Source organism: Dryobates pubescens, chromosome 13, assembly GCF_014839835.1.
Source record: "Dryobates pubescens isolate bDryPub1 chromosome 13, bDryPub1.pri, whole genome shotgun sequence".
In the NCBI taxonomy this organism is placed as follows: Eukaryota; Metazoa; Chordata; class Aves; order Piciformes; family Picidae; genus Dryobates; species Dryobates pubescens.
Window position 1 is genome coordinate 5,174,033 of NC_071624.1, and position 18,085 is coordinate 5,192,117.

The 18,085-nt window shown below is 40.7% G+C and overlaps 1 protein-coding gene across 2 annotated transcripts in view; it reads right to left on the bottom strand.

Annotated features, from left to right (window-relative positions):
* STAG1 (stromal antigen 1) overlaps window positions 1-18,085 on the bottom strand; it is a 186,314-nt gene that overhangs the window by 69,271 nt on the left and 98,958 nt on the right. For both annotated transcript variants that reach the window (XM_054166324.1, XM_054166323.1), the window contains 4 exons: window positions 13,831-13,907; window positions 11,081-11,285; window positions 8,269-8,420; window positions 3,755-3,828 (listed from right to left, as the gene is read on the bottom strand). In XM_054166324.1, coding sequence (XP_054022299.1) covers window positions 3,755-3,828; window positions 8,269-8,420; window positions 11,081-11,285; window positions 13,831-13,907 — 508 coding nt within the window. The remainder of the gene's footprint in view (window positions 1-3,754; window positions 3,829-8,268; window positions 8,421-11,080; window positions 11,286-13,830; window positions 13,908-18,085) is intronic.

Here is an 18,085-nt window from a genome sequence, read left to right on the forward strand (position 1 = left end):
AGGATTTTTTTGTAGTTTTGTTTATATTTTCCTTGCCCTGTGCTCAGTCTCTTACCTGTTTCCTTATGAAAATTCATCTATTATACTCTCTCTATGAAACACCCAGTGTCATGCAACACTCTTGTTTACCACAGTGGAAAGCACATGTAACTTGTGACCATCATTCTAGGAAAGGAGCATCTTGGAAGGAAGGAGACAGAAGCACCTTTCCTGGCAGCCTCTTCCAGTGCCTGATGACCCATTTGGTAAAGAAATTTTTCCTAATATCTGAACCTCCCATGCTACAACTTGAGGCTTTTTCCTCTCATCCTATCACTTGTTACCTGGGAAAAGAGGACAGCCCTGATCTTGCTACAACTTCCTTTCAGGTAGATGAAGTCTCCCCACAGCCTCCTCTTCTCCAGGCTGAACAACTGCAGATCCCTCAGCCACTCCTCATAGAACTTGTGCTCAAGACTCCTCACCAGCCTTTTTGCCCCTCTCTGGACACACTTCAGCACCTCAATGTCTGTCTTGCAGTGAGGGGCCAAAAACTAAACCCAGTGCTCAAGGTGAGACCTCACCATTGTTGAGTACAGGGGCACGATCCCACTGGCCACACTATTCCCAGTCTTCTTGGGCACCTGGGCACACTGCTGGCTCATGTTCTGCTGACTGTCAACCATTACCACCAGATGCCTCTCTGCCCAGCAACTTCCCAGCCACTCTGCCCCAAGCCTGAAACATTGCATAGTGACTGAAGCACAGGACCTGGTACTTGGCCTTATTAAACTTAATAGGATGTGCCTAGGCCCATCTATCCAGCCGGTGCAGATCCCTCTGCAGAGCTCCTCACCTCCAGCAGATCAACACTCCCACTCGAATTAGTGTCATCTGCAAACTTACCGAGGGTGCACTTGATTCTTTCATTGAGGTCATCAGTGAAGATGCTAAATAGAACTGGATCCAGTACTGAGCTCCAGGGAACCCCACTAGTGACTGGCCACCAACTGCATTTAACTCCATTTACCACCACTCTTTGGGCCCAGCCACCCAGACAGTTCTTGACCTGGTAAAAGGGTGTGCCTGTCCAGACTATGGACAGCCAGTCTGTCCAAGAAGATGCTGTGGGAAACCATGTTGAAGGCCTTACTGAAGTCCAGGCACATGACATTCACAACCTTTCCTTCATCTACCATGTGGGTCACCATGTCATAGAAGGAGATCAGGTTCATCAAGCAAGGATCTGCCTTTCATAAACCCATGCTGACTGGGCCTGATCCCCTGATTGTCCTGGATGTGCCACATGGTGGCCTTTAAGATGATCTGCTCCATGACCCACCCTGGCACTGAGGTCAGACTGGCAAGTCTGCAGTTTCCCCATGGCCTTTCTTACAAATGGGCAGCACATTGGCCGAGCTGCAGTCGAAAGGAACTTTCCCAGCCATCAGTACTGCTGATAAGATGATGGCAAGGGGTGTAACCTCACTGCACCTCTAGCTTACTCGTAGGAACACAACCCCATTCCATAAGAAACCGTTTTGGCGGGAACTTTGTGTTTAGATCAAGGACCTGCTACTCAAGTTACAAAGGTCACTAAGTGTGAATTGCTGTGGCAGACTCTGAATTGTATCATGATAAGGGATTTATTTTCTGTGAATAATTAAAATAACATTCTTTTGAAATCATTACCACTTGGGACATTGTCTAAAGACTGTAAAATGATGTCAATTTTATACATCGTTTGAGCTATTTGAGAGAAAGAATGCTTAAGAAACATTATGGAAGCAGATAGCAGTTTGAAATCCTTTCCTTTCCACCCTCCTGGCCCTGGTTTTCTCTCCAATAGCTGGTTTTAATACATGGCTTTTTTCCATCTCTATGTTCTTACACAGCTATAACTACAGAAATGTGAATCTATGCTCTCTGCTGTGCAGAGATACTCAGGTACATGTAGTAATAGACTCTCTTAGGAGCTTCACCGATGTGAAGGAAGCCTGAGAGATGATGACTCCTCACAAAGGTGCCTCTTAAAGACAGATATGGAAGTGCTTACTTCTGACCCTCTCTACATACTGGCCGAAAGGGTGTCAACTCACCCTGCTCAGAGCCTACTACCAATAGCCTGATTTCAGTCAGTTCTTCAGTGGTCTAACAGTGTCAGCCTGGGTATTTTTTCAGGCTACAGATAAGCAGAGTTTATTTATTTGGCCTCTCCTTTGATACAGCAATATCAACAAAATCAAGCTTTTACTCATGTTGGCAGGAGGCATGAAAAGAAATCTTGGTTACAAAAGGAGGATTTAAAAATAAAAAGGAACAGCTGCAGAGTTTGCAGACCAAAAGGCAGTCTTTTCCCAACCCCACATATGAGCTACAAGGAAACTACTTTAAAGTGACTTCTGTTTGATACAATACAATAAATTCTGAAGGGACAAAAATGCAACCACTCTTTGCATTTAATTTCCTCAGCTTTGTTGCCTACATGACATAAAAGCTGCTTTCATAACAAAATAGTGAGAGTGCTACACTGAGCTAATAACCTAATTTACAAGTTGACTCTGTATACCCAATCCTTCTGCTGCTAAGCAGCTCAAGGCTTGCTACCTATAAACTTACTTTCCAAGTATCAAGCTTTTGTACTGAAGATACATGTGCCAGTTCCACTCTGTTGTTCACACTCACATATTGCTTAGCACAAGCCCCTTCCATGTATCCTATATGTTTTTCTCCATATTTACCATAATCCCCCTGCCCAACTGAACTATGGGCTCCTCTTCACCTTCAAACCTTCTTCTCACAGACCCTTTTTTGTTTTCTGCCATTTGTCTCAAATACTTAATAAAGTTTTAAACCAGAAATCTGAAAGGTTAATTGCATAGTTTATTTAGTATCATTTATTTTTGGACTTTTGTAAGTCAATTACCATGTAAAGAGCTGGTTGCACAAAGATACTGCAAATGCTCTGAGGTATTTTGTTATGCAAAACAACCCAACTTCTATTTAAAAAGACTACTGCTCTCCAACAACAACACTCTGAAATTGCATACACCTGTCCAGAAATTCTGGTCTGTGCTATTCTAAAATAAACAGAAGGTCATTTATAGCTTGTTTTCAGGTATTAAACAGAACACATTCACACATGCACATGAATATATCTGTATTTATATCTATATCCTACTGTGGTTTTGTACTTGCATGACACAGCATATTAACCATTAAAACACCCCTTTGTGATGTGCTTCAGTTACTGTTTAACATTCTTGCTACAAATGGCCCAAACTATGAACAAAAGCAAAAAAATCCCAACCCAAGGCTTTTGATTGCATAATTTAAGGAGGAAAAAGCCTAAAGTAAAGTTGCAGCTGTGGCTAAAGCATGTATGGTGGAAAGTAATTTACACCCAATACACAGAAAATCAAATGCATACTCAGAGGTACTCAGCAACCAAAACTGTGCTTTTATGATATGCACTGATCATTTCTTTTCATATTCTTAAGATATACCATATCTGTGCTCCCACCTGGGACAACTTTTCAAAACACAAAGATTCAAATTCCATGGCTCCCACAACTCTATCTAGTTTTACTGAATTAAGTTCTGTGGGTGACTCTACTAATTAATACAGGTTACACTGATATTTTCTTCCCTAACTTTCTTGATACTGCTTTTGTGGCATCTAAAATATTGTATCAGTAGAAAATTCAATGCAGAAACTTGACATTATTTAACATTATGCTTTGTTAGCACGCTACCACAGCATGCATTTTCTTACCGGTATCTATGAACAAATATACCCTTAAAAATAGAGTTCATCATATTCTCAATTTCATCTTGGTTTTCTTGTAGCTGCAAAAAAAAACACAAACAAACAAACCAAAAATAAATGAAAGAACACTGTGATTTATAATTTAATACTCTACAATTCCCTACTGGGAAACATTAGAAGACCATGAAAGAGCATTTAATTAAAGGTATTAGTAGATTCACCATCTTCTACTTTTTCCAGCACATGCCTATATATATATATATATATATATATATATATATGCAATGCCTTAATGGAAGAAAATTAACATCTTCTACAAACATAAATTAATTTAATTTCAAAGTAGTGCTTTGAAGTGGTCATTTTTTTGGCCACCAAAACATTGACAGGTAAAGACTATGTTCACCAATGTCAGAGTCCCATGTGTATAGTTAAACACAGCTGTGAGTCAATGAGCACTGAAGAAATGAAGCTGGTTACAGATTAGGAATCCTCTCTGAAAAATTCAATGTCCTATTTGAAGGGAAGTAATTAAAGATGCTCTCAGTCATAAATGTGAGTTGCTTTACCTTCAGTGCCCAAGATAACTGAGTTTCTGAACCAGAAAAACCCCAAAGCAAACAAAGATGACATTATGAGCACGTTTTAAGAAATACGAGTGCTTTTCTACAAAACCTTCTTATTATTTGCTGTGCAATATGAGCATACTTTGGAAGCACTATAGAAAGCTGTGTGTCAATTAATGTGTTAATACATTCTTAAGGAGTATCTTGGAACCAATTAAAGTATTCACACCAAAATGCAGTTCTGTTAGAGAAGATGACACCAGAAGCAGAACAGCTACGAGATTCAAGGCCATTATTCTTCCATCAAGGTACTTTTTAACATCAAAGCAGAATATCACATATCATGTAAATTTCCCCACATTTTCTGTAGGAAAACCACAACAGAGCTTTGCCAGTACAGAGTGCATACATGCATAAAATAAGAAACCTAGTATAATTACAGATATAGATATTTAACAGATAAAACATTTTAAAGCCAGAGGCAGAACCACAGAACTTTTGGGGTTGGACCATCAAGTCCAACCATCAACCCAACACCACCAACCCCACTAAACCATGTCTCAAAGTGCCATGTCTACAAGTTCTTTGAACACCTCCAGGGATAGTGATTCCACCACCTCCCTTGGCAGCTTGTTCCAATGCTTGACAAATTATGGTCAACTGTTCTGGTTTCCTGCAGAACAAGGGCTCATAAACACTTTCCCCTAGGCGTTTATATTTTTCAAGCTGTGCTTATAAATATTTCTGCAGAATCTTCCCATTAAGATCTAAAGTAGCTTGCAAAATTCAGGTAGTGAAGTCTGCCAGTTTCCAAAAAAACAAGAAGGTGCTATCTCCATTTTGTATAGGGGAGGCATTGAGGGTTCTTGACTAAATTTATTGTCACACACTTGCCAAAGAAATTAGTACAAAGCAAAAAGTTGGGTGCACATCAAGGGTTGGCACTCAAGCATATTTAGACATGGCTTCACAAAAACCCACTATTTCCAGCATCAGTTCAATCCACAGACTGAGTAATAGAACTGTTTTGGTGCCATGTCTACCTGGTTTTTAAAAACCTCCAGGGACAGTCACTCCACCACTGCCCACTCCACCTGGGCAGTCTGTTCCAAAGCCTGACCACTCTTTCAGTAAAGACATTTTTCCTAATACCCAATCTAAACCTCCTCCTGTGCAACCTCTTGTCCTAAATGCTTGTTCAAACATACATAACTCAAAATGGAACATGAATCACTCCTCAGCTAGTTGACTACACAGGACATAGGCAGGTAAACATCCACAGAAATATGGTTTTAGAGACAACCTAGCACACACTGTGGAGTAAAATGAGGATGGGAAAGAACCCAGGAGCCTCAGGAGGCCTTCTGAAAAATTAATGAGACCCTCAAAGGGAAAGGTGTAGCTCCTGGATAACTCTGGCTATTAATCATTAATAGAGAAACACACCACAGAAGATAGGTAGGAGAGTCTGAACTTCAAGAATCATAAAGAGGCTAAAATACTGAAGAAAATGTACTCTGACATATCCCTGAATGAGAAGTTGAGCAGCACTGTACAAGACTAAGTGGCATAGATGAGGGGACAGCATGAATGACTTCCTCCCTTTTTTTATAGGGAATTTAATGCTTGCTATAAACTTGGTGAGGTACCAGCTATAGAACCAATACAGGTACTCAGGTGGTGAGGCAGACCTGGTTTAGAAGGACAATCAGAGATTCAGTAGGGCATTGCGAGAACCCTTTTATATGCTAACATTTAAAAGATACAGTTCTCAACAGTATCTTCAGTATTGAATTAACCATTTTTACAAAAATATTAATTTTCTCCCAAACTTTAATTGCTTTTTACACTTTCAGCTTCTCCAGATCATGTACTTGAATTTCAGTGCTTAAATTCAGGCATCTTGAGAGAGCATTTGTGTCTCAGGATTCCTGCTCCTACCAATGCAAAAGTGATCTGATGTGCTCCTCTTTAAGTAAAAGTAAGGATGACATTCTCTTCTTGACTGTGCAAGCATTTTGAGAAGCTCAAGAAGACATGCACAAGAAACACAAAATTTGGATTACTACTGACAGTAACTAAAACCTCCTGTTTTATAGCATATTGTTACATAAACCATCCAGTTCTCATTGTCAAGAGTAGACCTTCACACACTGCTGTTACATGAGGTATGTGTAAGACAGTATGAGAATGAAAGACTTCAGAGACTGTTCCATCTCTTCTGGTTCAGATTAATCTGCCATACTTGGCTTGCAAACTGTCCCTACAGATCTTCATGAAGATAAACACATGTCTGTGTATGTGCCTATGAGGGCTGCTTATGATGGCACTACATCAAAACAGACAACTAAGAATCCTGTTGTAAATTCAGCATATTTAAACCCAGGGACCATACAGCATTACATTAGGAATTCTTACAGAGTAGTTAGGTCATCCAAACCTAACAAACCTCTTCTACACCAGGTGCTCTGCTGGGCTTAACACCATCTATTTGAGGACATACTCAACCATCACAACTCCTCTCTGGCTTACTCCTATGCAACATTTTTTGATTAGTTTCAGTGAGTAGTGATAGGAGAGAGACTGAACATAAATGACAAAAGTTAAGGTTTGCCAAATGCTCATTCAGTTTCACAGCCCTGTGCTAGCCTGGGAATCATGGCTTCAGTCTCCCCAGAGAAATTATACACTGCAACTCCAAAAGACATCAAAAAGAACAGCTGAAAGAATGAGCAGAGAAGATGTCCATAGACACAGAGATACTAAACCAAGCTTAGTTTAGTTTTTCTTGTCTTGGTCCTTGTCTGGAAATCCAAAGCAACAATCAAGAAATCTGGAATAGAAACTGCACTTCAGCTGTTTTGACAAAGCAATTCTGCTTTTTAAAATGCTTTAAGGTTGACATTGAATTTAATATTTTAAATGTTTCTTCTTGTAGTTTGGGCAGAGAGATTCTTCTTTGCTTTGTAACTTAATGCATGATTTTAAAGAGTTATGAAAGCCAAACAAAATTGTAATGTGGATCATAGGAGCAAAATGAACCCACAAATACATAATCATAATTATCCTCAGACAGAGACTATATGGTCAAGGAATTTTGAGTCAAAGTTATACCTAAAAGAATTCAAGTTGCATACAACATAAAGTTCTCAGAGATCTTCAATTTGCCACAGTGTAAAACAGTGGTGGAAAAATATATTCAAAACTAATACAGAAAAAAATAATAAATGTAAATCTAAGTCATAAATACTTCAACTTTTCAATCAGTCTTATGAGTCTGACATGGCATCCTCCCAGACTATGGCTGTTTGGGTGAATTGCCTATTCATTTTCTACTTGTCATCTTTAAGTACAACTCCAAAACTGAATTTCCTGGGATGTAATACTTTATTTTTAGATGATTACAGCAACCTTCTAATGATTTTGCTCACCTAATGTCATATTGGTACTTACTAAAAGCGACTTTATTGTCTCCCTAGCTTCTTCTCACTGAGACCAGGTGCTATAGCCCCCACTCCAGTGTTTCTTGAAAGAGGCTACAAAAAGAAGTACTAATGAGACACTACAGAATAATTTCAGTTATGCAAGGGAGAAAGGGGCATTGCAGTGAGGGATTACATGTGAGCCTCTTTTTAAAGTAATTTTTATAACCAAAATAGTTACTACTTAACAACTTGAGACTATTTCCTCCCTGCCTGGTCAAACGCACAAGCCTGAGCGCAGACACTGCCCTGCGTGCGCAGAACAGCACACAAACTCAGCAGAACGTGCTAACGCAAAACTGAAGAACGTAGCCCAAGTAATATGCTTGAGATCATACAAACATGACTACAGAACTAATTTCTTGTTTCTCACTACAGTACTTAAGGCAAACCACCCTGAACTTTCTGTTGCAGGGAATACACATGAAACAGGAAAAAAAAAATAAATTAAAAAAATCATCTTTTCACTTGCCTCTTTTCTTTTCTGAAGCAGCAGCTCCAACCTTTCATTAGCTCTTTTGCCAATCATTTTGTTTCTCTCAGCTTCGTACTGCCTCTGTGTATTATCCTGATGAATGCTCAGGTTTAAGGCAACATTCACAAGAGCAGTCATAAGCTTCATAGCTGCAAAGGCAGAAGACATAATATGACTCTTTACCTGTAGTCAGGTCCGTGCTCACAGAAAATAACCAACTTGACCCTGACACAAAGCCTCCCAAGAAATACTGAGGTTACTTGGTTGATGGGAAGATTAGAAAAGAGAATGTATGTTGCACTGAACTCCAGGCAATGCTCTTTGCCATCTCCTCCAGAATATTATGCAAGTTCTGAGTGCCTAAGGTTAGTGGGCAAGTATGTGAATCTGCAGGATCAGTGTACACCATAAAAGCAATCAGTGTGGAATACATTTCCCTACTATGAATCCTTATTACAGATGCCTCCCACAGGACAACTCTTAGCCCATACTCAATTATAAGGGAGCACAGCATTGTTTCTCTGAAAATACTTCTGACACTGCTCTGAAGTGTATAGTTGCATAAATAAACCACTATAGCTTTACATACCCCTTTATATGCTTTTTCACACATGCTGGATATAGTATTTATCATGTATAAAATTTTCTATCTTAATTTACAGTTACAAAAACATTAATAAGGGACTTTCCCACATTTTGTGGCATATCACATTTGACAATCCTGAAAAAAACAGCAAAATAAGGTAACAAACTATCACAACATCTCTTGCTAAATATGCAGTGTTGCCTCCAAAGACAGAAAAGCAACTACACAAATGGAGAAGTGAAGCTACTTGTATGGTAACTTTGTCTCATGTTGCTGTTGTTCAAAGCTGGCAGCTTTAGAAGGACCCACATGTAATTTTCACCTGAAGTTTCTTGCTGCAGTGTATTGTTGCTGATTCAAATTGGCTAGCACAGAGGAAAATTGAAAACAAAGACCTCAAAACCATTCCCTCGAGAATAAAGAAAATGCTACAAGTAAATTTTCATAATCCTTATGAAGACTGAGCTCCGTGGCATTGTGCTGACCCCTGCCCTGCAGGACAGCAATAGAATTAAATGTGCAAAAATAAGTTTGAAAGAAATTTGTAGAATCAAAACAAAGCTCTCAAGCTTGTTAAACAAACAAACAGATTACATATATTATCATTGGAATGTTGGAGATCTTGGGCAGCTCCTATTCCTAATCTAAGTGCTAAATGTGTATATCTAATGCAAGAAGCAAGCAGTGGCTTAAAAAACCAAATCTAGTTGTGATGAACCTTGGCTTTATCCTTGTTTGACACTTTTATCTCCACAATCCATTCCAAATGATGGCAACTATTTCTTCCACATAATGTTGTTCTTATGGAACATCTCTAATATATAGTGCCATTTTGTCTCTTCTGAACTAAGCCACTCATACTTTTCAAACAGGATGACCTAATCAAGAAGAGACCAGAGCGCATACCTCACTCTATGATCTCTCTCCTGTGAAACAAGTAGCCACAATGTAAGCAAAGAGAAAATCAAAATCACCTGGAATTGAAGATACCATCAACTGGAAAGGAACAGAGTTTCCATCTCAGTTTAAATAATAGGCATGTATTTCCAGCAGATAGTTCACTGCAGGTCTAATAGTGTTCACCTTTGAATAGTGAACATGTAAAGGTAAAGCAAACCTGGAAACTCAGGTCTGCATAATTTAAGTTTTGTAACTGAGGTAGGTGAAGAATGCAAGGAGACAGGCTTCCAAAAGGTCAGTCACTGTGAGCTAAAAGGGTTTGGTTTTCAACTTTAAAAGCAAAGTCTAAATCAAATTTGGAGTTGGTTTCTCAGTATCATTGGAAAGCTGCCTGTTAGATTCACAGCAAGAGATGAAATTTTAACCAAATTCTGATTGAATCTGTTGAACACTGGTTGTTACACCTGGAAACCTGAATAAAATTATAAGGGGCTGATTGTGGAAAGAGTGGCTAAATATATAGCAAATATTGGCAAAAGAAGTAGTTCATTTATGCCAATTATCTCCTATGAAGGGTTTAAATACTTGGCATGATCTAGGAAGAGTTTAGGGAAAAGAATCTTTCTCCAAGATATATTTTAGGACATGATGAGCAAAAAGACATCACCTGACACAACCAGCTTTAGACACCTACACTCAAACTAGCCACCTGTGGTGGTTTTAGGCTATGCCCTTAAAATTTAGTTACAGATTTGAGCAGAAAAGTAGAAAAATATAAATAAATCACTATTGGGTGTAAAAAGGAAACCAAAAGATTATTCTAAACAAATTTATTGGGTAAATACCTGGAATAAGAGGAGCTGTACCATAGCAATTCTTTCCCCTTTTATCTTCTCTTCTGACCTTGGCTGTTTTGCTTTGCTCAAGAGAGATCATGTGCTTTGGCTGACCTTGGCTAAGTCGAACCTAAGTCTCTCTCCGCTCCTTTCTCTCTTGGGAGTGCGGGGGCAGTGGAACGGCTTTCCCGGTCTCTTGACCAGGGAGGGTTGTGTTGTTTGCTAACTGTAAATATCTGTATAATATTGAAAATACAGTACATTCTGTACATGTTCATTGCATTCCATCGTAGAGTGTAGTTTTTGCTTGTAAACACAGTTTCATTTGCTTCTAACTGAGTTGGCCTGGCAAAGTTAATGTTGGGGGAAAAACGTCAACCCACCACACCACCCTAGTACTGCTTTGTTTGCAGAATAGTTACTTCTGGAAAGAAATTCACCCATCTCATGGGAGACATCTCAAACAGGTCTGCATTATCTGACTTACCAGCTAATGTACTGGTGTGCCTGAAAGCCCGGACCTGGGAGTCTGACAAACCAGTCAGAAGAGAGATCACCGTGTCCATCATGTATTCATCATAAATGATGCTGTATTGACACTGCCGAATGAGCACTCCGATGAACTCGCAGAAGTTTGATCGAAACTTCTTCCACTGTGGCCCAGGCATGGTAAGTGGATAATCACCACTGTCCTGAAGAACAAGAAAATGAAAATATGAAGTATTTGAAGTCCCTCCATTTAATTTGTTTTGATGTTGTTGTCGCTATCATCACCTAAGTTTCTAAGCTGAACACTATCTTTTTCCTTGAAGCCAACAGAGAGTAAGAAATAAAAGCAATACATTAACCTTTAACAAAGTAGCCTGTTGGCATGAAAACACTTTTTCCAAGACCACATTGTAACTGTCTATAGACTTGCAAAATTAGCTCTGTATAGTTAAAGCTATGCATCAAGAATCAATTCTTTTTCTTGTGTCCTAGGTTAGGAAGTCGGGGGAAAGGACGAGAAAGGAATTCCTCAAAATATTTAAGGTCAAGACCCAAAACAAAAGGGCTTGTGTGATGGAAGGTTTGTGTCACTTTGCATATCCACTTCAAATCCAGTTTAATATTCTAATCAGATGAATGCCCCCTCCCCACAAACTCTGCTTTACTCAAGTTTACACTTGAGATCTTATCAGAAAGTCATTATTGGCCCTTTTAAAATCTTTTAAGTGTACCCTTTCCAGTGTGGTAAAACGTGCCTTCTGATAGAAAGAATAGAAATTTTACTACAGATTCACAAGTTCCATACAGTTTCATACATCTTATCTTCCAAAGATTATTGCAAGATTGGAATAGGCATGTAGAATATGGCCAGGATGATGATGTCAGGAAAGTGACAGTAGATCAACTCTGCAAGATAATCTTTGATGTTGAGAGCATGAAGAAAACAATGGTGAAAACTGAGATGACTACACACATTCGTGTTTCTCACTTCTAACCCTCCATCTCATACCTGCAGGGGGCTTACAAGAAAGCTGGGGAGAGACTTTTTACAATGGCTTGTAATGAGAGAACTAGGGAGAGGGAATGACTTTAAGCTGGAACAGGATAGATTTAGTTTGGACATTAGAAAGAAATTCTTTGCAGTGAGGGTGGCAAGACACTGGGACAGGTTGCCCAAGGATGTGGATGCCCCCTCACTGGAAATGTTCAAGGCCAAGTTGGATGGAGCCTTGAGCAACCTGGTCTAGTGGAAGGTTTCCCCATGCACGTGGGGGTATTTGAACTAGAAGATTTTTCAGGTCCCTTCCAATCAAAAACTTTCTGTGATTCTATGTGTACACTCAGTTCATTTACATTTAACTCCTCTCCAAGTCTGCTCTTACTATTCTCAATTCAAGCAATATTGCATTTCAGTGAGACAGTTTCCCCGTAATTAGAAAATTCTTCTTTCCCCTTCAGTGAAACCAATTAAATACAATCTCCCCCACTGCATAAGACAACTCCAGATTATCCAAAAGATCAAGGCTCCAGCCTGAATCTCTCTCCCCAGATAAGAAGTCAGTAGTATCAAAGTTAAATCCATCTGTACATACTTATTCTGTAGTTTTGTGAAGAACAAGCACTGCTGATCTCTCAGAACTTATCACCCAGACTGAACCATGTAAAGCTAGCAATGGAAGTGCAAAAGAGCTGTAAATCAAATAATTTTTTACCTGAACTTTGTATTCCCCTGCAGCAAAAAAACCTGTCTTTCAAATTTAATCAAACCACACACATTTCAATCACAGAATCATTAAGGTTGAAAAAGACTTCAAAGATCATCAAGTCCAGCTGGCAAGCCAACATCACCATGCCCACTAAACCATGACCTGAAGTGCCATGTCTACACAGTTTTTTTACACCTTCAGGGATGGTGACTCCATCACCTCCCTGTGCAGACAGCCGGTTCCAATGCCTGACCACTCTTCCAGTGAAGACATTTCTCCTAATATCCAATCTAAACCTCCCCTGGTGCAATTTGAGACTATTTCCTTTTGTCCTATTGCTAGTTATCTGAGGAGGAGAGTGACCTCCACCTCACTACAGGCTAGTTGTAGAGAACAAGACAGCATCCCCTCAGCCTCCTCTTCAGACTAAGCAATGCCAGTTCCCTCAGCTGCTCTTTAGAAGACTCGTTCTCTAAACCTGTCACCAGCTTACTAACCTCACTAATCTTCACTCTTCTTAACCTATCAGCCAGGATGAGGCCAGGCAATGACATCCCTAAAACCATACAATGGTAGATGAAGGTCTGCATAGATCCAGACTAGGGCTAACACAGACCTAGGCTTCTTGCAGAGTCACAGCTGGCTGGGTTCTCTGACAGGACTGGACAGGAGCTTACTCTGTGCTTTTGTGCGACAGTATCCTTCCGTCATTGAACTGGCTAATGTGCAAACTCTTCAGGACCAGTATTTGAGCATCCAGGGCCTACTCAATCCACAACTCCAACTTTTCAAGATGAGCAACTATGATGACCTCTCCAAATTATTTCATTACTTGTTGGTTTTCCATTATTCTTTCCTAAAGCTGATGCTGTCTTATTATTCCTCACCCAACAGTTTAAATCACTGGTCTGCTTGTCAAAGCAAATTTGCACACAAGGACATTCCTTATCCACTGGTTTCTTGCCCACTGCATTTTGATTTAAAAACAAAAGTTTATTGTAATGTATTTCACAATGTTTAAAGACCTATTGGTATACTATACCTCGTCAAATTCTTCTGTCATTTTCCTTATGATTTCTGCATTTTGCATGTTCCTGAACATTTCAATTCTTACAGTACCTGTAATGTAATAAAGGAACAAAAGAAATTAACACAATCCATTTTTTGATACATCAAAGTTGCTGCTAAACTTACAGCTCAGTAACACACATGAAAGAGTATAGAATGCAACAACCACAGCAATGCATTGAACAAGACTTTCACGAAGAAGTGCTTCAAAAAACCCTCTGTCCTTTGAAGCACTGTCAGACTAGGAGCAGTAAAACTGTCTGTCTTGTCTTTGTACAACTGAGTGTGATACAGAAGTGATAGCCATGTAGGACTTGGGTCATGCCTGCAGTTGCCAAGTGCTTTTAATTTTATGTGCAAAATAAAATGAAGACCATCTTTCAGTTCCATAGCCACTGTTAGTACTTCTCCAGTGTTGAGTCCCCTGGATTACAGATACACCACAATCTCTATGCAGAGACACAGGGGTGGTTTTCAAACTCCTTAGCTCAGGATCAATGGGGCTTATGGATCGTACACAGCATTGTGTGAGTGCAGCTACAGCACCTGCAGAGCTGAGCTAGCACAGTATCATCCCATGGTGCTATTTCCAGAAGGGCTTGGCCAAAACACGAGCCAGGTCAGGAACAGCAGCAGCAGCTGCACCAGTGTTACTCCTTCATATGGATTAAGTCATCCCCAGCTGTTACCTGAGCAGCAAAGCTGATTAACTTTTCACTGAAAATGGAACAAAGCTACCAAAATTGAAAATGTAACAACAACAAAAAAGAAAATTATTTTGATTTGATCTTCAAAGCAGTCAGTATAAACAAATAATACTTTTAAACATCACTGCCTTTGCAACTGACATCATCCCAATCTCCAGCCATGTAAACACAAGTCAGTTGTAGAGAACTTGTTGTTGTTAATGCACAATCTTCTTTTTGTGGCTTCACAAACTTTTGTTAACAGAGGAAATGCAAAAAAAAAAAAAAATTAAGCAAACTGCAGAACTACAAAATCCATCCAGATGACATTAGCATTGCAAAGAGTGAGTTCAGTTGGATTAATGATCAACTGCATGGCTCCAAAACTTCAAACCATAACAGCATAAGCTTAAGAGCCAATACTATTAGGCCCTGCACAAAGTATAAATGATGACAATTTAAGCACACCAAATATTATGTGAATGTTTTAATTCTGATATTCCATTCCATGAAAAACAATCACTACAAACACAAAAAATTCCAGCACAGTTACAGCACATCAATCAGCCCATGGCTTGGATGGGAGCACACTGCGATGGGTTAGGAACTGGCTGGAGGGCCGAGCCCAGAGAGTGGTAGTGAATGGTGCCACATCCAGCTGGCAGCCAGTCACCAGTGGTGTGCCCCAGGTATCAGTACTGGGCCCTGTGCTCTTTAACATCTTTATTGATGATCTGGATGAGGGCATCGAGTCCATCATCAGTAAATTTGCTGACGACATCAAGCTGGGGGCAGGAGTTGATCTGCTGGAGGGTAGAGAGGCTCTGCAGAGGGACCTCGACAGGCTGGGCAGATGGGCAGAGTCCAACGGCATGAGATTGAACACATCCAAGTGCCGGGTTCTGCACATTGGCCACAGCAACCCCATGCAGAGCTACAAGCTGGGGTCAGAGTGGCTGGAGAGCAGTCAGGCTGAGAGGGACCTGAGGGTGCTGGTCGACGGTAGACTGAACATGAGCCTGCAGTGTGCCCAGGCAGCTAAGAGGGCCAATGGCATCCTGGCCTGCATCAGGAACAGTGTGGCCAGCAGGAGCAGGGAGGTCATTCTGCCCCTGTACACTGCACTGGTTAGGCCGCACCTCGAGTACTGTGTCCAGTTCTGGGCCCCTCAGTTTAGGAAGGAGGTTGACTTGCTGGAACGAGTCCAGAGAAGAGCAACAAAGTTGGTGAGGGGTTTGGAACATAAGCCCTACGAGGAGAGGCTGAGGAGCTGGGGTTGCTTAGCCTGGAGAAGAGGAGACTCAGGGGTGACCTTATTACTCTCTACAACTACCTGAAGGGAGGTTGTAGACAGACAGATGTTGGTCTCTTCTCCCAGGCAAGCAGTACCAGAACAAGAGGACACAGTCTCAGGCTGTGCCAGGGGAGGTTCAGACTGGATGTTAGAAAAAAGTTCTATACAGAAAGAGTGATTGCACATTGGAATGGGCTGCCTGGGGAGGTGGTGGAGTCGCCATCACTGGAGGTTTTTAGGAGAAGACTTGACGGGGTACTTGGTGCCGTGGGTTAGTTGCTTGGGCGGTGTTGGATTGGTTGATGGGTTGGACGCGATGATCTTGAAGGTCTCTTCCAACCTGGTTTATTCTATGTATTCTATGTATTCTATCTTAGTAGGGGGATAGTTTTACGCTGCAGATGAAATATTGATTTCTTGAATTGGTTTTGCTTCTTCATAGAATAATATTTACTTCTCCATTTCATGCTGAGTAACACAGTGAGCCTCAGCTTAACAGCAGCAGCATCAGTTTGGGCATGGTAATTTTCATTATTAACAAGCAATTAGTAATGCAACATATTAATATAAACCAAGAAAATTATAGCATCTGACAGCTGAGACCTGTTTTATCAATGAGGTGTCTGTAAATGCAGGTATATATTTGCCCCAACAGTGAGAGTTGTTTTGAGTAAGTGAAAGTTTCCCAGTACATTTCAGAGTACTAAACAGTGGAATGCTCTCTTAGAAACCATCTCAACTGCATGGATACCTCTTCCTCTCACTGCACACTGTTATCTGTGCTCTTCTCATTACACAGAATCACAGCATGGTAGCAGTTGGAAGGGACCTCTGAAGATTATCTAGTCCAAACCCTCTCCTAGAACAGGTTCACCCAGAGACAATCATACAAAGGAACATGTCCACACGGGTCTGGAATCTCTCCAGATGAGACTCCACAACTTCCCTGGGCAGCTTCAGTGCTCTAGCACTTTCAAAAGGAAAAAAAAAAATAAAAATCTTTATGTTCACACAGAACCTCCTGTGCTCCAGATTGTGTCCATTGCCCCCTGTCCTATTACTGGACCTCACTGAGAAGAATCTGGCTCCATCCTCCTGACACTCGCCCTTTAGATATTGATCAGCATTGATAAGATCCCTTCTCAGTCTCATCTTCTCCAGGCTAAACAGCTCCAGCTCGCTCATTCTTTCCTTGTAAGGTAGATGTTCCACTCCTCTCACCTTTGCAGCCTCCACTGGATTCCAGTTTCTTGCTTCTGTTGAACTAGGGAGCCCAGAGCTCAGATAAAGCCTCACAAGGGCAGCACAGAGGGGAAGGAGAACCTCCCTCCTGCAGGCCACACTTTTCTTAACACACCCCAGGATGTCATTGGCGCTGTTGGCCACAGGGCACATTTTCAGCTCATGGTCAGCCTGCTGTCCACCAGGACTCCCAGGTCCCTTTCCCCAGAGCTGATCTCCATTTGTTATATAACCCTTTTCAAAAAAGTAACCTCTTGACCTTTATAATTTTATTTTTTATAGCCCTGACTCTAATTTTATTCTTATTTATGACTTCTGTTAATAACCTTGAATAGCTTCCATATAACCATATTACTTTGGCAGAAAAAGTGAAAACACCTTAACTAAAATTCATTGCTAACAGCCTTCACTCAGTTCAAATCACCCTTCAACTTTCTATACTTCTGCTGTGGTTCTTCATATTCCCTCCCTGAGGATTTGGAATGCAATTATATTGTGGTCACCATCACTTAGTGGTTCAGGTGTTACTTAGATGACCTCCTGCAGGTTACTTCACAGTCAAGCATAATTTCTCCTTGAATGATTTCCCTCAAGGAATCCGTTTCTGGAGGTGAATGCTTTAAGCACTGCTTCTTAAATTCAGCACCTTTGCAGAGGCAGTAACAATGCTCAGAGAAAGCTGATGGCTCATGCTGGATGCCCACACCCTCCATGTTACTATCAGACAAGTGGTACACACTGTGCTACAGACATGTGGACCTTACCAACTGAATTAGCCAAGGGGAGAGGTTGATAACACAGGACTACAGACCACAGGTGGGTCTCCCCTCAATCACAAAAGGCTTTTTACCTTTTATGACAGCACTTTCCAACTCACTGTTGTATTTTATTCTTTCATCCACTTTCAAGGACAAAGTTTACTGGAAGTCATGTCAAGCACAATTAGCATTTCTACTCATCTGGCAGCAGGTAACAGCTTTGGTCTGACTGCTTTTCCAGCACCGCTT